Source organism: Nipponia nippon, unplaced genomic scaffold (genome assembly GCF_047370975.1).
Source record: "Nipponia nippon isolate SJK-2023a ecotype South Korea unplaced genomic scaffold, ASM4737097v1 scaffold_4, whole genome shotgun sequence".
In the NCBI taxonomy this organism is placed as follows: Eukaryota; Metazoa; Chordata; class Aves; order Pelecaniformes; family Threskiornithidae; genus Nipponia; species Nipponia nippon.
Genome location: NW_028262358.1, coordinates 75,116,033 through 75,140,496, shown reverse-complemented (window position 1 = coordinate 75,140,496; position 24,464 = coordinate 75,116,033). Strand labels below are relative to the sequence as shown.

General features: G+C 43.1%; 1 protein-coding gene across 1 annotated transcript; it reads left to right on the top strand.

Annotated features, from left to right (window-relative positions):
* The first annotated feature begins 739 nt into the window (after window positions 1–739).
* AMD1 (adenosylmethionine decarboxylase 1) lies at window positions 740–19,635 on the top strand. Its single transcript, XM_087774435.1, has 9 exons — window positions 740–1,276; window positions 12,133–12,219; window positions 13,739–13,865; window positions 14,363–14,465; window positions 15,292–15,334; window positions 15,432–15,576; window positions 16,611–16,703; window positions 16,783–16,938; window positions 17,486–19,635. Exons 1-9 carry the CDS (start codon window positions 1,146–1,148, stop codon window positions 17,624–17,626), a joined length of 1,026 nt encoding a protein of 341 aa, XP_087630561.1. The 5' UTR covers window positions 740–1,145; the 3' UTR covers window positions 17,627–19,635.
* Window positions 19,636–24,464: the final 4,829 nt, after the last annotated feature.

The following is a 24,464-nucleotide window of genomic DNA, read 5'->3' as shown; positions in this document are numbered from 1 at the left end:
ACACATGCACATACACCCACTCCTGCCCGGCAGCCGCCTTCTCTCCCGTGCGGCGCACAGAGCTGCACATGCCCTCCCCAGGCACTTGCTCCTTCTGCCACGCACACACACACACGCATAAATAACTTCTTACTCCTTGGTCACACACGCTCAGCTCCTCGAAGGGAAGAGGGGAGCGAGAACTACGTTTGAACGCTCAGTTAAGCCTCCTCTTTACTAGCGAGTCGTGTACGTTTAATAAGCGCAGAGGGACAGAAGTGTTGGGTGCAGAGGGAGGGCTGCAGCTTCGGCCCAGGACGAGGCTTTATTCTCGGGCTTGCTCCTCGCTACGCGCGTACTTGCTCCGGGGTTTGCTCCCCCGCCGTCTCTCGGCCATGTTCAGCCCTGCTCCCCCTCGCAGCCCCCCGATCGCCCACTGCCGACCACAGGCCGCGCTTTCCCCCCACCCCCGGGGGCGGCGCGGCCCGACCCCGGCGCGGTCGCCACACCGCGGCCCCGGGCGCTGCCCCGGCCCCTCCGCCGCCGCCCGCTCTCCCCGCGGGAGGGCGGGCAGGCGGGCGGGCTGCAGTGGGTGGGGCCGGAGGAACCGGCATATGCCTCGACAGGCGTCAGCGCAGCCCTATGGGGAGCGGGGGAGGGCGGGCCCGAGCGGCGGCGGCCCAATGGCGAGCGCGATCCTACGTGATGCAGTTACCTGCGACTATAAAAGCGGCTGAGTGCGCTCTAGCCCCTCGCTTACACAGTATGGCCGGCGACATTAGCTAGCGCTCGCTCAACGCTCTTCTCTGTAACAGGGGAACACACGGACTACAAGGAACCGAACCGCATCGCCTGCCCGCCCGCACCCCCGCTCGGACTGTAACCCTCTCACACACGCTCACGCCGCATCCGCCGCCGCGCACGCCGGGTGGTTTTCGCTGGTTTAAAAAAAAACCAAAACCCAACCTTTCTTCTTCTTATTCCTCCTTTTTTTTTTTAAGTTAATATTAAAAAAAAAATCCCTTAGAAGGTGAAACCCGCCCGGGACGGACTGGGACCCGGCGGCGGCAGCAGCGCGGCCCGTGCAGCAGCAAACGGTAGCGGCCGGGGGCGGTAGTTTGGTTGTCGTTAATTTCTGTGGTTGTTGGTTGCCGAGTTGTCTCACCATGAAGGAGAACGGTGCACACTTCTTCGAAGGGACCGAGAAGCTGTTGGAGGTGTGGTTCGCCCGGCAGCAGCCCGCGCAGCAGGAGCCGCACCAGAGCAAGGGGTCCGGCGATCTTCGCACCATACCCAGGTCCGTTAACGGCCGGGGTGGGGTTGGGGGGGGGGGGGGGGGAGTGGGGCGGCTGGGAGCGCTGCCCTTAACGGCCGGGGGGCGGGAGGGGCCGGTGAATGGCCGGCGCACGCGGGGCCCGGGTGTGGTGGCGGCGGCGCGGAGCTGGGCGGGGAGGCGGCGGGCAGAGTGTGGTGTGTGAGAGGAGCGGAGTGGGGGTGTAATGGCCGTGCGCGGGCTGGCGGCAGCGCTGAGGGGAGGCTGGTTCCGGGGTGGCTCGGGAGAGCCGTTGGTGGCAACGGCCGCGCGCGCGCGCGCGGCGGGCTCGGCCCTTGAGCGGCCGCCGAGCTGTCGGCCTCCTTCCCCCTCCCTGGGTGACAGCCCCGGCCTCTCCCGTCTGCCGCCGCGGGAGGGTAGGGGGTGACCTTCCGCTGCCCTCCAGAGACCCCCCTCAAGGCCGCGGCGCCGGCCCGCGGAGGCAGGGAGCCTCGTCCCGGCCGGGGCGGGAGCGGGCGGGGGGGGGGGGGGGGGGAGGTGGCAGTGCCGGGGACGGCGCGGCGCGGAAGCCATTCCCTGCCGCCACCTCGTGTAGCCCCGTGCGGTCCCTGCTGGCAACATGTGGCGGCGGGGAGAGGAGAGCCGGGCGTGTGCCGCGCCGGCCGGGAGCGCCTGCGGCGGGTGGCGGAGTGTCGCAGTGCTGCTGGCGGCCGGGGGCACGGCAGCGGCGCCCACTCCTCTGCGCCAAGCCCCCGCGCACGTTGCGGCTCCCGGCAGCCGCCTGGTAGTGGCCGGCCCCTCTCGCGGTGGAGCCGTGGAAGTCTTTTTACGGCGGGGCTTCTCGCTCCCGCCGGCTTCGGGATAGGAAGGCTCGGAAAATCCCTGCCCCTTGAGACCGGCTGCGCTGTGGAGAGCGGGGGACAGGGAATCTCGTTCCCAGTTCACGGAGGGTGGCAAGGGAAAGGGGGGATCCCGTTCGCTGTCGTGACGAGGATTGATGGTTCCCTCACATGGCCGGTTTCGCAGCGACCTCCGGCGCGGTGCAGCCGGACAGGTTCATACAGCGGCTCTGACGGAGGGAAGCAGGCGTCTCCCGGGAGCCATTCCCGCGGCTCCCTGTGGCGTGGTAGGCACCGGAGCGAGGCGGGCAGCGGCGGGGGGGGCCGCCCCCTCTCCCCCGTCCAGAAGTGTGGCTGGAGCCGCGATTTACACGTGAGTCCGCTGGCTCGGCGCCCGGGCCGCGCTGCCTCTTCTTTCCCCCATTGACAAGTTCAGGCCAATGGGAGCGGGGCGCCGCCAGGGGGTGGGCCCGCGCCTGTCACCCAATGGGCATGTGAAGAATGCGCTGGCGCTTCTTTCACTGCCACCCGGGGCGGGGGGGGGGGGGGGGGGGGGGGGGCGAGGCCCGCACGGCTCCTTGCCTACACGTGTTTCGGACTCGGCCCTCTCTGGGAAGGGGACAGCTCTTCCGTCCGGTGCCTGAGGTATGCCTTTGTTACCGCGGCAGCCGATGGCCACCTGCCGGCACGCAGGTCATCTTTGAAACCATGCTGGGCAAGACAGGCGTGAGATGTCTACTGTAGCTTGCCAGTACAGTATTTTGTAGGGGGGGAGTCTGCAAAGACCGGAATACCTAGACTTCTGACTTGCAATAATCGGGGATTCAACCACAGATCTGCAGAAAATGATGTTCTGGCACAAGTGTCCTGGAAGTGTCAGAAAATGGGTGCTGCAAGCTTGAAGTACAAAGTAAAATCTGTTTATGTACCCTGGCATGGACCCAGAACTACGTACAGGTTTATAGGAGGGACATGATTAGTGTGTAGATGTAATCAGATAACATAGTTGAAAAAAGCAGGCTTGTCTTAAGCATACAGGGCAAATCTGAAGGTTACATTTATGTCAGTAGTTTACTGTCAGTATGGTAAACTGCCCAGCTTTTCAGGTTCAGATGGTAGCTGGAGGATCTGATGTTTTCAGTGTATCCAGATCTGCTTGTGTATATCACTGTTATCCACTGGTCTTTGGTCAGGGAGCTCAGAGGAGAGCTTGTCATGATGTATTGAATGTTTGGAATATGGTAATGATGGTAGCGTCTCCATTCAAAGGCATACTTAGCATATGCTGTTTTTCTTTTCCTCTGTTTTGGTATTTCTCAGCAAATTTCCTGTGTGTGTATATTGGTAGAGTTAGCTATCCAAAGATGTGAATTGCCAGTGGGCAGATAACTGCCTTTCCTGAAATAATGAATAGCCCATGTTGTGTGTGCATGTGTTTATATATATGTGTATACACCACTAGCTCATAGGTAGTGGAAGCTTCATTTCTGCCATGCCAGAAGCACTGCAGAATACATGTTTAGCTCTGACCTGTTGGTGTGATGAGGTAGTTTGCTCATGTAACTTTGACTTGTAAGGATATTTAGACCTTTTTGAATAATGCGCTTAACATAGAAATCATCAGATGTGGTTATACAGTTCGAGTTCTTAACTGTATTTTAGTGGTGTAGCAGATACCACAAGGTAACAACTTGTATGATGTCCAGGCAATCCTGGAAGACCATTGCAAATCCTAGCTGAAATACATGCAGATGATCTGAGTTATGTAGGCACTTCAGGATTCCTGTTGTGTTTGACTTTAAATGTGAAAGATTCCAAAAGCACTCGTTTGATTCTGCGTTAATATGCTGGTGCTGGAATATACGGATCTAGCTTAGAGATGGCATTCTGCAGATGCTTTCCGCATTGACACTTTCATGCTCTCTGTTCTGTTTGTCAGGTCAGGCTCCAGTTTACAAAACTGCAAACTTAATTTTTTTTTTAAAACTGCTCAATGGCATTTAATGTAATTGCAAGGCAGTATGGTTTAGATATGGCTGTAAAGTTTTAATAGAGTAAGTACAAACTGTTAACTGTTGAACATGTGGTCTTTAACACCATTTCAGAGCTGTGAGCAAGCTTTGAAGGCCTTTGTGTTAACTGGCTCTTAATACAATATGTTAATTGAAGTTGTGTACTTTTTTGGTGGGAAGCTGTGACATGTCTGAAAATTGCTGTTAACCTGCATTAACCCGTGTCCAGGGGTAATTGTCAGTGATGCTGTGTTGCTAGCATGAAATGAAGTTTTATAAACATTCTCTTTTTGAAAATTGTCAGAATTAAATTATTTACTACAGTTGATAGTTGCAAATGAAAAAATTCTGCATACAATATATCCCACTATGCTAATTCTATAAAGGCAATTGAATAAGCTAGTTTATGTTGAATGGAACTTGAAATCAAAGCTGAAACTGTAGAACAATAGCTAAATTAGAATCAAGTTGCAAACCAGTTGAGCTTGCCTTTCGTATTGTAATACCTGCTTAGTAGTGAAATGTGAGCCATTCATCTACTGAATGACTAAGCTGGTGTTCAAAGCCAAAAATTTCCCTGTTGTGTGTGCTTGCTAGGGATTGGATATTTTAAAGTCTTTGCTGGGTATCACCAGCAAAAAAGGAAAAAGTTCAAGAACTGATGCAAATAAGACGTTTCATTTTTTTTTCCTCCTGTGGGCAAGCCTGCTTTCTAGAGAAGAGTTTGGATAGGTGTAAAGTATTTCAGAAAAGGTCTATGCTTATTGTTTTAATACATTCAGTAAAGGTCCCAACTGAAAACTTAAAGTATTGAACATGGGCTTTACTTTGCTGTTAAGATTTTTGGGGGGGGGTGTCATCTGCTAATCGGTTCTGCGAAAAGGTCTCGTGGTTGAAATAGTGGCAAGCATCTGAAGACGCCTACCCTACTCATATTCAAAAGTGGAATGAAGTTAACATTTTTGTGGTTTCAAAATAATTTGCTTTAACTTTAGCGCTTGTTCTCACTATGCTTTGTAAAGCATGTTTTTTAAAAATAGCCTTAAACTATGTATAAAAAAGGAGGGTTTGCTGAAAACATGATGAACATGCTGCGAACCCTGGAATTCTGTGGTGACTGAGTAGTGCATTCACTGTCCCCATAGTAAAATAAGCTGTTTATTCCTTTAGATGATGTGCAACTATGCATTTCCCATATCAAGGCTTATCAAGATCACTTGAATGTACTGAAGTTTGAAACCATAGGTTAACGATGCAGGTATTAAGAGTCCATACCTCAAGCATTCAACCCTGAAGAATACTCTGAAATTAAGCTTGTTTATGGACCTTGAATTTGTCTATATTATGTGGACACACAAACTGCAGAAAAACCAGTGCAGTAATGAGCAATATGGAGTGATACTGATATGAGATTCTCATCCTGTGCTATATGAAAACTTCTAAGCACCAATACAGTCAAGCATCTGATACGAGTCCTGTAAAGACTTGCTTTGCACTGCACCCTGTAGCCTGAGTCAACTCACTGCTGCAGTGCTGCTGCACCTCTACCCCCTCCCCTGGTCCTTAGGACCGTAGCAGTGTTATCTGCCTGTTTTCTGAACGGTGAAGGTACAAGGAGGCGGGGCTGTGAGCCCTATTCTGCTTACTCCTGCAGTGCTTTGGAACAAAACAGTGCAGGGCTACTCTGTGTGGAGCCTGGGAAGAAGGCAGGGTAGGCAGGATTGTGGCAGGGTAAGGGCTTCTGTCACTGTGTACTTGCTGAGCTTTTTTACATGGAGATGAAAGGTAATCTGGAGAACTTTATGTAAGAATTCAGTCCTTCCCCTCAACAAAGTTGATACTCATACACTAGATTGTAGCAAACAAGTTCAAAATCACAGGTAAATGATGTTTGCTTGTGACTCTCAATTGTAATTAAAGAATGGTTTCACACAAAGGAAACAAGCCCTTTTACACTCACTACTACTGATAGTGATACTGCTTGTGGGATTTTAAGACTTATGTTGCAGGCTTTTTGCTGTTTTCCTACCTTACCACTGAAACTGCTAAAGAATTTGGTTAGTCACTTTCTGTCAAAGATCTGGTCCCTTAGTGAGACTTCATAGAGCATCCTATTAAAATATGTAGCTACTGGTATGTTCCTAAAAGGGCTTTCCTAATGGCTGTTTACTCAGCCAGGAGAACAGGAAGATTTGAGACTTATGGTAGATACTTGCTGCCTTACAGCATGTTCCTTCTGGAGAAGGTTACACTCAAGCTTGCCCTGAATGTTGCCTGTAAGTCTTGTTGAAGTCCTGATGTGCCTGTTGGGGCTCATGCTTCCTTAAACATCTTGGGTGTCAGGCGTGCTTTGTCCTTTGATATGAGAGACTTAGGAATATCCATCAAATATCTTTGGATGTAAAGGATGGAGTCACCATTCCATGTATACTTTTGTAACTGCACTAACGATAAAAAGCCTGCAACAGGAGCAGTATGCAGCCTTTAAAGCACTATCTGTGGCCAACATTGTGCTGTTGCTGAAATACCTTGGTATCATTTGGGAATGATTCTCTAGTAGTTGGCTCAGGACCTTCTAGGTAAGAAGTACGTTGTGAGGAGTACTGCTTGGATGCAATTTTCCATTCAGGTGCCTATCTCTAATTCAAGATTAAGTGCATGTCCCTGGAGAGTTTCTTAAGTTTAAGATAAGGGAGATGCAGGCAGTCTTTCTCTATATCTATGTTCAGAGCATGTAGAGGGTGTGTGGGTTTCGTGCACTCCACAGATACTGCCAAAGTAAAATTATCGAGTTGCCAGTGCCTTGTGTCTAAACTGAGGGTTTGAACACAGTTCGAGATAATCTAGTTTCAACAACAATTTATAAACTAAGTTATAATTCTAATAGGAAATAATTCACATGCATCTATGTAGAAAAATATACCAGCTGCTAGGAGGTGCTTTAAAAGGCTTGTGATTTTTGGGTAGTTGGTCTGTACTGTATCTACCTGTTTCAGGATGCTTGAAGCTAATGTTGCAACTCTGCTGACACTGATATTTAGCCAGCTTCCACGCTCCTCGGCTACAGCTCCTCTGCATAGGCAGTTTAGACAAGGCATTTGAGTTTGACTGTCCTGGATCATGGTATTGGTAGGAATTTGCCTACTTAGCTGTAGCCTGCTAATGAGGTAACTGATATGTCTATTGGCTCCTAAAAATACTTAGTAGGTAACAGGTGAGGGAATAAAAAGTTGCTCTTCAATTGAATGCTTGATTTTAAAACCAGGTCTTACAGTAAAGTACAAGATTAAAATGCTTATTACTTTGATTACTACAGACTTGTCAGCTGCTGTATTTTCATGAAAAGCTATGCAAGAGTATGTATACAGCTTAAGCTGTCTTTAGTTGTTTCATAGGATTTATTTCCTAAGAATTCCTGCCCTAGTGCAAAACAACTTTTCTTCCCAGTGCTGTCTGGGCTGCTTTAGCAAGGTACTGTTACTGGGGTGGTAGGATGGTATGCTTGTGGAGGCTGTTAATTGCTGATAGGAACAAGTTCTTGTAGTTCTTTATCTCGTCCAATTGCTGTTATCCCCTTCCCAGTTGGCCTGAAACAGCAGTATTGTGCTACTGTCTGATACGCTTGACTCCTGTGTCAAGAACCTGTTTTACCCCTGAAGGTAAAGGCTCAAAATAGGCCAATAACTAGCATTTAAAACTATGGTTTTATCTGGCAAGGAAAGCTTGCTCTTTATTTCTCAGAAATATGAAATAAAGGAGAAGTTGGGAACTTGGTTGAGAGGGACCATTGACTATTCATTCATTGACTATTCATTTCATTACACACTTCAAGCATACTTCCTAAAAATAAATTAAAATACTTCTCAGTTCTGATAGGTTTTCCATACTGACATACCTGGGTGGCAGTTTGAATGGAAATTATCTGCACTCTGGTAACAAGTCTGTGCTGATAAGGGACTAAACATTGCAACACAGGTATAGGAGTAGATTGTTAAACTTGATTTCCTCCCCCCCCGCCCCGGCATGTTCTGCTAGTCAAGTATAGAACAAGTAGCTTTCTACCATTCAAGCATGGACAGTTTTTCACACTTTAGTAGATGTATTCCATTTTCATTTGGTATTCTCCGAGTATGTGCAACCATTTAAGATGCATCATGCTTGCCTATCGGAGAAACTATTTTGATTTTCAGTAAGTGTCAGTTATTTGAAATTTCAGGAACAGGATCTTACAGCTTTGGAATGAAGTGGGTAATAAGCCTACATGACAGCGAGGAGTTGGTCTCAAATGCATTTTGAGTTTGGAGTTCCGGTGGATGCAGGTCTGCCACAGAACTTAGCTACCAGGGATTGTCATGCATCATATTCTAGTGTGCTTGGCTTGAGTATAGGGAAGCAGTCTCCAAAGTGTTTGGAATTGTCCTGATATCTGGCTATGGGAAATGATTTAGGAAATAGTAATGCAATCCGCATACTTCCCATTGAAAGGGGAATTTTGGAGAGAAGCAGCCCATGACAGCATTTTATTGAGAATTAGTGTCTTTGGTTTCTCTTTTTCAGTTAGAGGCTTTGCTTCCCAGTTAAAAGTTCACTCAGTTATGAAATAAGAAGTAATGTTCTCAAGTATTTCACAGTTACTAACTTTGAGCATTTTTACTTGACAATAAAATGGGATTAACTGCAATATGTCTACTGATAACCATTGAAATACTATTTTTAAGGTGGATTTTTTGTTTCCACTTTATGTGGGGGTGGACATTTCTTGTCTCTAACTAGTAACGCTTAAATAATTATACAGAATAAAGAAATGCAAGAGCTAGACTTCTAGTGAACTCAGTCCACTTGGTACAAAGTAATCCCAGATGTTCTTCCTTAGCTCTGCTTTAAACAATGGAAAATGTCAAACACTAAGGTCATCTTGTTTAAACAGATTATATTGAGATCAAATCCAGCATGTTAGTGGCCTTTCTGTAGTTTTCTGTGCTTAACTTTAAAACGCATGCAGGTATGGGCCAGTATCTCTGCAAAACTCCCTCCGAATGTGGCCAAGTCTCATCCCAGGTACTGCAACCCTTTGTTAGTCTATTTTATGTATGTTTCTGGATCAAGCCTGATGTCTTGTGTGTTTCTCAACTAGTAGGCTTTCTTCCTTATGCTACTCTAATCAGATCAAATGATGAACTTACCCTTTATTCCTGTAAAGGCTGAATGCATAAACATTTAGCATATGCTTAGCTATGGTTTCTGTAGTGGAACAGTGAAGAACTAAGCAAAGCTTTAATATGCAAAGGTCTTGTGCAACTGCAGATTTTGGAGATAGTACCTAAATACCAACTGTAGTACTAACAAACATAATTAGGGACTTTCTTTGCGTGGTAGGCTTTGGACTTAACATGCAGTATTGTATTTTTGGTAGTATGCTGTACTGATCATTGTTGGACTACTTGAACACCAAAATTGTTATATCTTCCTCTACTAACATGTGATTGAAACTTAAATGAGCCATTTTCCTGAAATGTCTGCACTGAATTGCACTACAGTGGTACTTAATGAAAATTCTCACTTGTCAACATAAAGCTAAGGTTTTGACTCTCTGACCAGGTAAGAAGTTTGGGAAGGCTAAGACATATGCTCTTGCAAAGCCTGAGATAGTTACATACACATTAATACTTAGACAAGTACAAAATCAGATTTGTAGTAATGTACAAATGGGGTTACTGTAGCTCAGCATCAGGCAGTGTAAGGGAACTCTGCCTCCGCTTTTCTAAGTGCTATGTCAGACACTGAGTTTCTTTAATGGCAGATAAAATATTGTCAGTAGTGGTGCTAGAATGATTTAAACAGTTATTCCACTGTAGCAAACCAAAGTAACACATTACCTAGTTCACTTTACAGGAAGAGTATAATAGGATGTTAGAGGGAAGAACTAAGGCTGGCAAATTTATGCAGGTGTGCTGTAGCTTCCATGGATAAATCCTTTGGTCCTCTTTTCAGCAAAATAGCCTGATTGTCTAGGAGCATTTAAAAAATAGGTATAATATAAACTATTTCACTTCTTGCCTTTATCAGGTTTTTCAAAGATGAGCAGACACTTGCATTTTCATGCACGCTTGAGTGTCAGGAACAGAGCTAAACCCAGTCAGTGACATAAGCGTAGAGCTGAATAAATGCGTCGGACTTTCTCTGAGCGTTAAAAACAAGCTGGGTTTTTTTGACATGCAGATTTGAGCGGTCTGTGCTGTCACATCTGTAGTTGCAGAAGAGTGTTTCATCGAGGTTCACTAACTGGGGTGGTAGGGACAGCCTCACTTTGATTTTAAGTATCCAGTAATATCACTGAGCTTGAACTTGTTCAGATGTGCCCTTAATTATGAGGGATTTTTAAGAGGCATAGGATTCTCTTAAACTCATTTTTAGTAGCTTCAGTCTGATCTAAAAGGAGGCTGTAGAGTGAGTTTGTAAGTTAAGTATGTTGTTCTGGTTGACTCCTGTATAAATATACTGGTTTAGTGCAATATACACTTTAAAAGGGAAAATCCTCAAGTATTAGTGGTAAAGGTGCAGAATTCAGTTTCAGGAGGCCCTCCCAAGTGAGGGAGAAATTAAGGCATTTATTTGCTGGGGTGTTTAGAGAAGCAAAGAACATATGGATATTTTTTAGTTATATGTACAGCAGAATCTAAAACTTTAACTTTGCAAACTGACCAGTTTTCTAAGGGGAATGATTGGTAGCTGCTGGAGGAACCCTGCTGATAGCATTCACTGTTAATTCTCTGCCCTGAAGTACAACTGTAGAGCTTTTACAATGTCAGTAAAGGGGGAGAGGTCTGAGTCCTGAGGAAGGATTAGGCTGACATAGTTATGGGTGGCTGAGCCAACCTACTAGCTTCCTTGGTGATGAAAAAATTGCAATTCTTCTGTCCTCCCAGCTGCGAAGAGTCCTGTAATTGCTCCAGCTCTATGGATGGGCAGCTTAGTTTTATGCTGGGTTAGTAAATTTCTTGGTTCCTGACAGGTCTGAGTGTAAGAGCCAGCAGAAACCTGCAGGTGGAATATGCTGTGGGATGGGAGAAGCAGGGCAGCTGGCAGTCTTGTCATTTTGCGGCTTCAGGAAGCTGTATCTGTTCCTGTCTGCTTTGTAGCAAATTTGACTATGTTGGATTCTACTAATCTGGTGTAGACGCAACACTGAAGTGACAAAGTAGTTTTTTGCAAGTATGTCACTTCTCATGGGTACTTGGAAGTCTTTGGGCTTAATTTGAGCCCTTTGATTTTTCCAGTTTCTTAGTAAAATTCCTTGTAGAATGGGTAATGACAGTAAGGAACTGAAATATTAAGCTTCTACCACTATACTGTAATCTACCACTGTAGCTTCAACTTGTGCTGTATGAAAATAGTTCAGTTTATTTTCTTGCAAGTGTAATATTCCAGACTGTTTGCTATAAGGCTTCTATATCTTCTAGAGGTAGAAGGAATTCTGTGATCCTGATTGATCAAAGAGGAGTTCAGGTTATTGAGATGTATTAGTTTTTAGGCTGGTTTTCAATTAAATTATGAACTTGACCCTAAGCTGGACAAATAAAACATGTTAATGTGAACTTGCTCATTTATAACTCCGGTAGTTGCCAGTGACTACTGTGATTGAAGTACATGGAGAGTCAACCTAAAGCATACCTTAAGTTATAACAATGAATTTTATCTTGGTACATGTGGGATGCAGGACTTAAGGTTATCCTGACTTGCCTAGTTAGAAGCTTGGGGTTGCTGTTTGACATTTGTCCTCGTGCAGCAGGTTACACTAATGGATCCTGAGGAATACTTAGCCATTCATTGAGACCTAAGAATATTACTGGATATTACTGTATTGTGATAGACGGTTCCTATATAAAAAGTCCTCGCCTTTCGTGCTCTCAGATCCAGCAACTCAAGACGAGGGCTGTAGTCTTGTTTGGCATGTACTTTTTACCCAGGGTTCCAGAAAGCTTCAGTTTGTTTAACCTGTTGTTTGTGCTCTTCTATAATTTCTTCACAGGATTGAGTGGGACAAACTTCTGGAGAATGTGCATTGTTTGATCATAAGTGTGACAAAAACTGACAAGCAGGAAGCTTATGTACTCAGGTAAGCCACTAGCTTATTCTTTTAGTCTCCAAGAGGTAAAAAAGTTAAAGCTGTCATGTGGGATCCACTTGGCTGAGAATCCAGCCTTGGGTTAAGATCCTGCTGTTCATGACTACAACTTCCAGGGGTCTGCTAATCATAGTACTGTCATGCTTCTGTTCAGTAGTAGAAATGTCTTCATAGTTATCAGTGTTTGTCTTTTTTCTTTAACTAAAAGGATTAAGGACAGGGCTGTGGTGTTTCTGCACCTGATCATTGAATTTTGTCCAGGGATAAATAAGTCTCCCCAGCTAAGCAGTTTAGGATTACTTCAGTGGAATGGTGCATCTAAGTGTCACTTTTAGATCAGCAAAAACTGTATCAGATCGGCTTTAATTCCAGATAATGCAATCAAGTGGAACAACTCTTGCAGCTGAGCTAAGGACATCTGTAAAAATGTAGCTTCCCTGAAATCTTGGAATTTTTGTGTTGTGCAGCAGTTAGTTGTAAGGACACTACTTTTGCCATGTGTTTTTCATCTTGCAAAATACTTTCATGCTCTTTCTACACAAACTTCAGATACATTGACATTCTCTGTTTTACTTCAGATTACAAAAACTGAACCTTTGTACTCTGAAAGACTGCCTTGAGGGCAAGGTTGGGCTAAGAGCAAGCTAGTGGAAGAAACTGTGCTGAAGTCTTGTTTCCGCAAGCTTCATGTATTTAAAACTGTATCCTGGATGAAGTATAACCTTAACTTTGAATTCTTAAACAGCATTCCAAACTGAGTTTGTTATTTAAGATAGACTTACTCCCATTGTTGAGCTACTTGGTGAGAAAATACTTGTTATACATGTTTTAAGTGTTCTAGATGTAGTATCAATGCTAATTGCCAGTTCAGTGGGACTGTAGTTCAGTGTCTGACTTACAGTTTAGGTATAGTTAATTTCGGTATCTTATGCATAAGGCATATCATAAAGCTGTGCTTATACTCGTTATGAGACTTCTTGTTCCTGTGGACAGGTGCTCATTTACCAATTTCCAGTCATCAGCTTTCCTAGAAGATGCAGCCAGACAACTTATGAAATTCTGTTGAGGCTTTTGCCTTTTTTGAGTTTACTTTCTCGTAGGCTTTATTTCAGCTGAGAAAGTCAGGTTTCAAGTTTGACCCTGTTCTGTGTCTGGGTTAAGAAATTAAATTGCGTGTCTATGTTGTGTACCCACTTCACAGCATGTTTGTATTTCTCGAATAGATGGAGGATATGTAATGCATGTAGCACCTCTTTCCCTGTAGCGTGGTAGCTGTGTAATATCACGCTTGCAGCAGGTATTTGGTTTGGGAAATTGTAACAGCTCTCAGATGTTAGCTGAAATCTATTGGTTTGATCCATTTGCCAAGCATGTTTATGTACCATATGCTGAATGTTCACTTACAGTAATGCATTTGGTTGGGATAAGAACCAAGATCTAACCATTCTCTCCTGGCTTGTTTAATATAGAGCACTTAATATATTTCTAACACTTTTTTTTTTTCATATAGTGAGAGTAGCATGTTTGTCTCCAAGAGACGTTTCATTTTGAAGACGTGTGGTACCACCCTCTTACTGCAAGCACTGGTTCCCCTGTTGGAGCTTGCTAGGGAGTACAGTGGGTTTGACTCAATTCAGGTAAGGTGCCAGAAATGCTGTATCTTCCTTAGAATGTACAAAAAGCTTTTTATTAATATTTCAAATTCACTGATTTTATTAAATATTCTAAAACTTCCTTTGCCATTTATGTATGCTTCCCATAATGGGAAGATTGTAATATCAGGTTGCTCTGCTGTAGGATTTAGCCTTCTGTTTGCCTCTTAAGGGATGCTAAGTCACAAATGCTGTTGTGCTGAGTTAAGGTTACTTAAGGGTGAAAGAATTCTGTGCTCATGTTGTCAGTGCTGATGTTTTGTTGTGGAAAACAAATTTGGAAGTAAGCTGTCTCCTGTAGCTTACGAATTAAGCTAGGAATAACCATATGCCTTTGAAATGGAAGTACAGGTAGCAGCGTTTTGACAATGAAAACTTAGGTCCTGTGAAAGCTTATGCGAAATGCTTGCATTTTTTCTAGATTTTTAGATTCAAGGTGGACAGATATATTCAGTATCTAAGATGCACCTTTATTTTTTCAGAGCTTCTTTTATTCACGTAAGAATTTCATGAAGCCTTCCCACCAGGAGTACCCACATAGGAATTTCCAGGAAGAAGTAGAGTTTCTTAATGAGATTTTCCCAAGTAAGTTCATAAATCTTCAGCAAAGTTGCACAGCTTGTGTGAAGTGTTGATGTGAAGCGAGAAGTGACAAGCAGTACAATACGTACAGGCTGCCAGGCCATTCATTCAGTGATCCTTGCAGTTCTGTAGCCAGCACAAGCTTTGTCTGCGTAAAAATCAAAAGCTATAAATACTTATTTTCTGAATTTCTGACACTAACTTGCCAAGATCAAAATTTAAATCGTACTAACCTTGAAACTTAACACCTTGTCTTAACTGAGGTCATCTTCAGACTTCCAAATGGAGTGTAGTAATTCAGTCTGCAGCTAGTAATTTAAGGAAACTAACACACTGAAGAAAAATGTAAGCTTTTCTCAGAAAAGTCGCTGCACTAGAGATTGAATTGAAACATTTAATAAAACCTAAAACCTACAAGAATAACCTTGAATTTTAACTACTGGCAGAAAAGTTTTTTGAAGGAACGTGGAAGCTGTAGCACTTACCCAAGTTATTTGAAAATAAATGCTAATCATAAATTCATTGAAGAGATGCTTAAGAGTACTAGGGTTTCTGTCTGTGCGTAGCTGAAGCTGTAATCTGAATTTCCTGCTAGCAGGCTCTGAACTGGGGTGTCCAGACCACCTTCTGAGGGAGCCTGTTTTTCTGATTATTGGCTTTACATTCCTGAAGTTAAATGCCTGCTTATTTGATACAGATGCCGACTGTATCAGTGAACCTCTGAGTGTTCTGTGAAAGACTTCTACTGTCTTTTAATACGAAATGAAGCTAATCTTTTACGTAAAGGATCAGCTGTGGTACATTAACTGGAGACTTTTTGTCTTGTCAGATGGAGCAGCTTATTGCATGGGGCGTATGAATTCTGATTGCTGGTATGTATGTGAAGACTTTGAAGTCTTTGGGGCTGACAGTAAAACTTAACTTGGTGCTGCCAACATTTATTACATAAGTGATTTGTATTTTACATAGGTACCTGTACACCCTGGATTTCCCAGAGAGTCGGATATCCAATCAGCCTGACCAGACACTGGAAATTCTGATGAGTGAGCTTGACCCAGTAGTTATGGACCAGTTCTACATGAAAGATGGTGTTACTGCAAATGATGTCACTCGTGTATGTCTGCTTGAAAACTTAAGCATTTTGGGGAATGGCAGAAATGGGGCAACAAAATGCTTCACTTACCACTTAATACAAGGCTTATTTTTTGGTAGAAAAGATCTCGGAAAACGTCAGGTTAATGTTTTGAGAGTAAAATGGATTTAACTCTAGCATGGTTTTGGGAATGTAACTTCACATTTTCAATGCCCCTACTTTAATCTATTGAAAGGAGCAATTTGGAGTGCTTTGGGTGATGGGAAGCTTATCCTCTGAAAAATGGGGGAATAGGAATAAAACCACAATTGAGTAACTTCCACTGAAGGATGGAGATTACAAGGAGTAAGACATAGACTGAAGATAATGAATGCCAAGGGAATCCAGGTGTCAAAATTAAAGTTAAATCATGGAGCCGTTTGCATAGTTTGGGGGGGAGGGGATGGATTTAAGGTCTAAGCGTAACTTGATGGGTTTGCCTCCTTTTCTCCTTTTTCCAAATGCAGAAGTCCTGTGACATGAACAAGTTTCTCTGACAAGTACACTGACTTCATCTGGTTTTCCATCTTAGGCTTTGATTCTCATGCTGTATTTGCTATGGAGGTTTGGCTGTAGCTCAAGTACTGCGTGGGAAATCAAAGTGCTTGGGATTGCACTTCATTCTAAAGATGTTCTCACTCTGGAGTAAATGTAAACAGCCTTCACTTTGTGGATACTGGTCGAACGGGAGCTCTGTTTTCCATTTTAGTTACAGAAGCAATTATGTGTTAGATTTCTCAGCTGTTCCCTCATCTTGGAGGTATGCAGCTTGGTTCTGTAAGAGGCGAAGTATCTGATAACTTGCATGCAACTTGGCACTCAGTCACTTACTTGATAAGTGACAGGATGCAAAGCAAGTTCATCCACAGTGGTACAAATTATCGAACTGACTTCTTACTGGGAGAATTCCGGTGTCCTGTCCCCTAAATTGGTGTTCGTTCTGCTGTTGAGTTAAATTTAAACAAGTATAAGCATGCATGATAAACTGAGTGGTGTAATTTTAACTTCTATTTCAGATGAGTGGAATTCGTGACCTGATACCAGGTTCTGTTATTGATGCTACAATGTTCAATCCTTGTGGGTATTCAATGAATGGGATGAAATCGGATGTAAGTTTTACATTTATTGATAATTAATGTTAAAATAAGTAGTAATTATTTGGCAGTAATAATTCTTTTTTTTTTTTAGGGAACTTACTGGACTATTCACATCACTCCAGAACCAGAGTTCTCTTACGTTAGTTTTGAAACAAACATAAGTCAGACCTCTTATGATGACCTGATTAGAAAAGTTGTAGAGGTTTTCAAGCCAGGAAAGTTTGTGACAACCCTCTTTGTTAATCAGGTGAGTTTTCTTGCATTAGTGTGTCAGCTACTGAAATGCATATAGACACAAAAAAAGCAAGGCTAGAGATTTTTTTTTACTGGGGCGTTAGGAGTTTCCAGTTTGCCTCTATTCAGGTGGTGGTTTCTTTGGAAAGTAAAAATACTCTTCAGTATTGCTTTGATATGCACTAAATCTGATCTCCAGAAAATTTACAGAAGACTAAGATAAAGCAGCCCAATCTCAGTATTGTAATGAGTTCCCGTGCAGTTCTGTAGAGGCATAATTTCTTGCTTTGGCATTTTTGTGGATTTGGCTGCAGCTGTCAGCTGTAGAAGCACTGCTGTTAATGGTGATGCTGCCAGCTAATGATTCCTAGAAAAAAGCAGTACCATACATAGGTAGCAGAATTGCTGCTTGGGATTGAAACCTCCTGCAGCGCTGTCAGGCACAGGTTTTTGAAGCGTGTTGGTAACAGTATCACAAGAACCACACAAAATACATGTTGTGCTAGTCCATATTTAAATGCTAAGTTTAAAAAAGTAAATTTCACTTTTTTGTTTTCTAGAGCTCTAAATGTCGTACAGTGTTTTCTTCTGCCCAGAAGATTGAAGGGTTTAAACGTCTTGATCACCAGATTGCCCAATTCAGTGATTATAATTTTGTTTTTACCAGTTTTACAAAGAATCGCCAGCAACAGCACAGTTGATTAAGAATGAAGAAGAAGCGCAAAAAGAAATCCCATATAGAAGGTGGTGGTTGCTTTCTAGTTAATTCAGGGGGCCATGCTTTCCATTCCCACCACCTTGTAGTTGTGGAAAGCCCTAGGTGTAATCATAGTATAACCATTTTGAATTGTATGCATTATTATATCAAGGAGTTAGATATCTTGCATGAATGCTCTCTTCTGTGTTTAGGTACTCTATGCCACTCTTGCTGTGAAATTGAAGTGCATGTAGAAAAATCTTACTGTATGAAACTTTACAACACTTGTAAAAATGATTCAGGTAGAATTACACACAGTATAGTTTTTCTCCAGGTATCACCAAAAATTCCCCACAGACAAGGCTTTCGTCCTCATTAGACTTTAGCCTCAACCTACTCACTGGGGACAGTTCTCTGTTAAATTGTCACTCTTTTTTTCATCTATGTTGTGATTTCAGTCTAAGACAAGTTTTTGACAAACTTTCATGATTTCTAATGAATCGGATTCCTAATGAACACTTTCATGTTTGGAGAAAATTCTTAAAACAGTTACAAATTGTTTTGCTACTACAGGTGGTGGTTGATTTATTTTTAAATCAGACTGACTTTTCGTGCTCTACTCAAGCTTATAGGAGTTTGCTCAGCTATACTGTAGCACCGGGCTAACGCATTGGTCTTTCACCTTTAGAAAGTTGGGTATCAGTACTAATGCAGGTTAAATCTCGTCTTACCTTAATGCTCATGTACCTGTCCACATCCCCAAGCTGTCACACTGCTGCACAATGGCAGAATTTGAAGAAGGTCCAAGACTTGATAGGGGAAGAGCTGAGTCAGGATGCAAGTGCTTTGGCATAGTTGTGTGACAGCTTTGCAAAGTGCAAGTTCACATGGGCACCAGACGTTTTCTTTCCTAATCACCAGTTACGTCAGACTAAGAAGCTGGTGCTCTTGAGCACTGGCAGGTAGTGAAGGAGTGGAATCTGCCGGGCTGAGTGTGTTGATTGGTTTGGATTATTCTCAGTAAAACCTGTGACCTACCACTTCCAACTGTAAAGAGTGCTTCTAAACTGGTCCAGTGTCACTTCATTTTGTTGTTCCGAGCAAAGCTAATGCCTCTATCTTGTGACAGTCCTGTGACATTGTTGTGCGTGTGACTTATGTTGTATTTGAGTGTTGTGACTTCATCTGTTTTTTCCTCCTAATCACTAAGGTGGTTCCTCTTACTGTGACTTGAGGGCATTAAGTGAAGGCACAGAGCAAGAACTGTCTGGGACACCTGGACAGAAGTGAAGTAGAATGCTATTCATAGAATGTGAATAAGTGTGTAATTCAAAGTCACTTTAATGGGTATTGACTAAAATGCAGGCTTTAAAGAGCTGGCACACTTTCAGCTATGTTTGCAAATACTGGGATTTTAACAGCTGTGAGATCAGCATGTTAACTACAAAATTGAGATTATTTTTTTCCCCTCTTGTCCTTGCAATGTTTTGACTCTTTCTGGTTTGACGCAATGGTTTTTTGTTCCTTCCGTATTTATAAATGAAGCACTTTTTCAGTGCTTCTAAACTAAAGTCTGCTTGGTTAGAAATCAAGTGGTTGGAACATTTTGAATTTTTTATTTTAAGCATATTGTTGATGTTCTTTACCGATGTTATCAATTACATGCTGTAAATGGCACTAATGCTTTTTGGTGTTAATATTGAGGACCAATATTTCAGTGGGGTTTTTTTTTGTTCTTAAACATTGTCCCAGCTGACCTGACGTGTTGGCTTGAGGTCCTTTAAGTAGACTGAAGATCCCTTTTTCAAGTAATACTGAAATACACATTTTACAAATAGAAGCATAAGCCTCGGCTATAAAAATGAAAGCTGTTGAATGGATTATTGAACTATCTAGGGTGATCAGGATGGGGGGGGAGTATGGTGTTTATAATTTCTGTGGTGTTAGACTTTGATCATTTAAAAATATCTGTACCACAACTTAATGCTTCAATAAAAGTTCGCTTACATTGTTTGTAGTGATGATCCAGCAATTCTACCCTCCACACTCTTCGTGCTTTTTGGTACCAAATGGTTAATTCTGAAATAGATTTATGTTTCTTGTCCTAAATTACTTTAAACTTACTTTGCCCTTGTAGGGGATGCATCTCAACTGTTAACGTGTTGGTAGTTTAAAATGAGACAGCATGTCAAAGGAAGCCAGATGAAAATGCTATGCTGTTCTTGAGGCTGAAAACGTTTGTCTAAGTGAACAGACAAAGATTTGAGATTTGCCGTCTTCATCTAACCTGTATTTTTTCCTCAGCGCTGAATATTTAACACACTCCTCTGAATTAAGACAAATCCTGCTTCTGCTGGTCTTAAGTAACAAACTCTGGCATACATTTATGGTACTTAAGCTTAGGCTGACTATGAGAGTTCAAAGTGAAGTTTTGTCTCTTAAGATAAAGTAGGCGTGTCCCTAATCTGGATAGTAAACTAGACCAGAAGCTTAGTGGCTAGGAATGTCGGTGCTAAGCAGATGCAACCAACGTAACTGAAACTTCCTTGATTCCATGTGAACAGTCCTACGGGAATCGCAGCTGCAGTTTAACCTACCCGCAAAGCTCTAAGAATGCTGATATCCCCCAAAGTCACCTAAGTAGGGAAAACTTGCCTTAGTGTTGAAGGCCTAATACCTTTAAATCGTTCGTGTCTGAATACAGGTTTCATTAGCATCACAAATAGGTTCTGGGTGACTAGACTTCTCTGTGCTTTGGATATTAAATAGTAGCTTCTAGTTATTTCAAGTAATTAATGCTGTTGAAAATGCCCAACTAAGCCTTCTATGAAAAGAAGAAATACCAGCTTGCGGCATCACGCGATCCTGTCTGACAGTCTCAGCTCTGACAAGTTAACAGTAACCTACCTCTGAAGAACTGTTTCCTAGAGTGACCTCCACAAAACTGAAGATTCATCTTAATGTGTTTTTTTTTAACTCGCTCTGCCTGAAGTTTGCAGGTTTACTGTAAAATTACTTATCTTCACATTTTTCACTTCAGGAGTATTCTTCAATAATACTCCTTTACACTGGCCCTTCTCTCTTGTAAATGGTGCTGATAACTTGACGTGAGAATATGGTATCTACATAATTGTGTCTGTTACAGAAACACAAATGCAAAGCTTGCTGCAGTCATTAGCTGTGTTAGATGTTTGTATCTCTCATAAACCAATGGAGGAAACTGAACTGGTTGCAAGTCCACGTCTGCTTAATTTCTGTGAATAAATCAATGGAATAACCACTTGTAAAGGGGTGGGAAGGGCTTTCTGTGGATCTCCTGCTGTCAGATGAGTCCCGTCCAGTCTTGCGGGTTTGTGAGGTCCAGCTTTAATAGGCTCTAACTTGATGCCCCCTGTAGTATGGGGAGTGCATATCATTCCACAAACGTTGCTCCTATGAAGGAAGACCTGTGTGCTTTGAGAGGAGACCATCTCGGTGACGGCTGCGGTTCAGGAGAAGGCAGTGAGTATAACAGGTGTTTTTCTGGTGCTAGGTCACCTGCTTGATTCAGCATTTTTAAAACTGAACTTGGCCGGTTTAGTTTTATCTGTGCGCCTAGGAAATGCTTGTATTGCCCCTTGGTAGCCTGTCCTTCCTTCCACTTCTTGTGGACTTTCTGCATTGGAGTTCAGCCTGGAGCAATGCGTGCTGGGGTCACAGTGTCCTAAGAAAAAGAAAGAGATGAGCTGCAAAGCTCATAGAAGCAATTGGAAGTGGGAGGAATGAAGATAATGCTGGTTGCTGCAGAGCTGGAGGGTCTCATCTTGGACTGTGCAGGGGCAGAGGAGGACGGGCAGACTGCAGAGAGCGCGATCAGCCCAGCCAGGAGGGCAAGGCAGTTCTGTGTGCTCCCCGGTGTGACTTCAACACAAGGTGGAAGGAAATAGAGCTGCTGGCACCAAGGCTGGTGCCAAGCCGTTTGAACAGGCATTAAATGCCATCAGATGTCAGTCCTAGGCCTCCACTGTAATATGTTGGTGCCAAAGAGCTGGATCTGCTCTAGTGCTCGGCTCTGAGTGCAGGGTAACTCCAGGAGCAGGTACTGGCTGTCAGTCTGGCTGCTGCTTTGGTGGTGCAGGATTACACGTTGGCAGAGAAATGCTGAAGCTTCCCAGCTGGGGTGGTGTAAACTGGGGTTTCCCTAGCGATGGTCCTAAAAGCAACGCCACCAATACCTAAAGGCACACGGCTTGGAAACAGTGCTGAGGATGCGCTCCAGAAGTGTGGAGTTCTCCCAAGCTGTAGGGCCAGAACTGTGTTAGAGGTGGAAAAAAGATGTTTCCAAACACATCATGTGTAGTCTGGAGCCTGCTGAAGCGTTAAAGCAGAGCCTGTGGCCGAAGCCTAGAAAGAGCAGGAGAGTTCAGTGCTGACCTGTCAAGCTCCCCTGTGACCGCAGCAATGAGGATTCAGTAGCAAGGTTAATGACTGACGGAGGGAACTGCTCTGACTCAGCTAGATGGAGCTAAGCAAACAGGATCCACGTGTGAAGGAATGCAGAGAATCACCTGCATGTTCTTAAATACTCTCAAGTAAAAAAATACTCCAATCTGAAATGCTTGCGCAGCCACTGTGTGCACGTACCCACAGACAAGCACTTGGAAGAGAACGCTGTCATGAGAGCGCTACCGAGACAGGCATTTCCTGGCAGGTTGTTCCATTTGACTTCCAGTTACTTGTTTAACTTCAGGTTAAGTTGCACTTTCTCATCCTGCTTCATTTTATACCGTGGAATCGCTGGTGGTGTGGTCCCTGGGGTGTTCTGCATGTTACTTACAGTTCAGGCAGGCCTTCGCTGTTTGGGGGAGATTGGATTAGGGCAAAAATTGCGTATGATCTTTGCTGTTAGTGTACTTCATGCCCACAGGGAAGCACTGCTGGAAAAGAGGTTTAGCCAAATTTCAAGTTAACTGTCCAGTTTTTTTCTATTTCTTGTTAATACACTGTACTTACAATACCACAGCTGCTGTTATGTTTAATAAAAAAAAAAAAATTAAGCAGGCCCTAGAGAGTCTTGCATGTAAAGTCACATTTAGAAGCAAATTCAGACAGATGAATACAATGACCTCAGCATTCTTCATTCCGGGATTAGCCAGAACATGAAACCACATTTTTGCTATTATGTAGTTCCTAATGTGCATGCTTTACCTAATCCCTAACTTTAAATTATGTAATTTATAGCATTCCTGTTATTTTCCCCACATACCTTTTTCTAGAGTATATTGATCCTCTCAGTCTATAGCTCTAAATTTGTCCTAAAATACTAAGATTTCAAAATAGCATGCAAGGCATCTGCCCATCTGAAGTCATGCACTGGAGCCACTGCTTTTTAGGTCTGGAATGAGCAAGTGTGCCAGTGCAGGGTTCCTGCTGCTCAAACCAACGGAGAAAAAAAATCCAGTTAGCCCTGGCAGAAATCAGTCTGGGTCCTCGGTGACCTTTCCAGGCACACTGAGCAGGGAGCAACACGTTCTGTGACTGATGCCCATTCATTTAGCTACTCGTAGACTTCTACAGTCTTAAATGCAACCCAGGATGCAAAAAGTGCAACTTTTTCTTCCTCTCCTCCTTCCCCGTTACCCAGTGAATTTTATTTTGCTTGCTCTTGAAGAGTTGCAGAAACTTAATTTAATTGCAATAAACAGGAGTCCAGGTACAACTATCAGATTATCTGCAATATGTAACCTAATACTGGCCGACTTGCAATGATGATTCATTTTTCACTTCTTTAGCAACATTTGAAGATTTATATACTTAGAAAACAACAAAAAAAATCATTTATTTATGATCTGCAAAGTATTTGACCTCAGAAAGCCTAAATTACAAACCTGATTTCCAGAGTATTCCTGTATTACCCATTTTGCTCAGTTAACTGTTACATGCAATTTAATGGACACAAGTTTCACCTGTTAAAACATATTTTGCGTAAATATGTAGTTGCTGGCCAATTACTGTAAACTCACAAGCAGCAGCATGGGTCAGTGAAGATAATCTTTTTACTAGGCTAGTGAGAAGATTACTGCAATGCAAAATAGGGCATACGCACAACAGACAAATCACGCCCACAGACATAGGCACGTGTCTACGCTTTCTAATTTTCTGCATCCGTTGGAGCAGAAACGAAGGCTTATCGAACAGGCTGCTCAAGATGAGCTCCGTAAGTGCTGGACCTTCTTTTGAAGGTCTCGCCGGCCAAAAATGGGTCCGTTCTTGAAGGTGAGTTATGAAAGCAGCTACCTCCTGTTCATAGCTTCTTAAATGGTTTGCTCAAAGTAAAGCTTTCATTACGGGTACGGTGCTTGATCTCAGTGACCGGTTTATAATATTCGATTTGGACATTGCCAGTTAAAAATTGCAAGTTACCTGAGCTGCTGGTAGCCTACTTACAAAACGTGCCTACTTACAAGACACAGCAGACTTCCAGAGACTCTGAAATAAACTCAGATTCCAGAAGCTGTGTGGAAAAAGCATCCAAACGTTAGGAAAATACCACTTCTGACAATTCACTCTTCAGTTTCTTACTCTTGAGAACAAGCATGTGGAGGCAGAAAACAATGTGATACTCCTTCCAAACCACTTTTATAATAATTACATTTATTAGTTTATGATCAGAACTTGCAGACATCTATGTGTAAGCTTCATAAAGCAAACCCTGTTCTCTCTTTTAAACAAATACACCACTGAATATTAAAACTGAAAAAAAATGGGTATTTTGTAAAAAAAAAAAAAACAACAAATCTTTTTTAAACAGTTGAATTTAGAGCCGTAAGTAGCTCAGAAATCATGCACTCTATGAAATCATG

Bases quoted from the DNA above. Each gene is read 5' to 3' on its own strand.
- AMD1 (XM_087774435.1), top strand. From the start codon at position 1,146: ATGAAGGAGAACGGTGCACACTTCTTCGAAGGGACCGAGAAGCTGTTG. The intron at 1,277-12,132 runs GTCCGTTAACGG...ATTTCTTCACAG, and splicing joins GATCTTCGCACCATACCCAG to GATTGAGTGGGACAAACTTC. The intron at 16,939-17,485 runs GTGAGTTTTCTT...TTTGTTTTCTAG, and splicing joins CAACCCTCTTTGTTAATCAG to AGCTCTAAATGTCGTACAGT.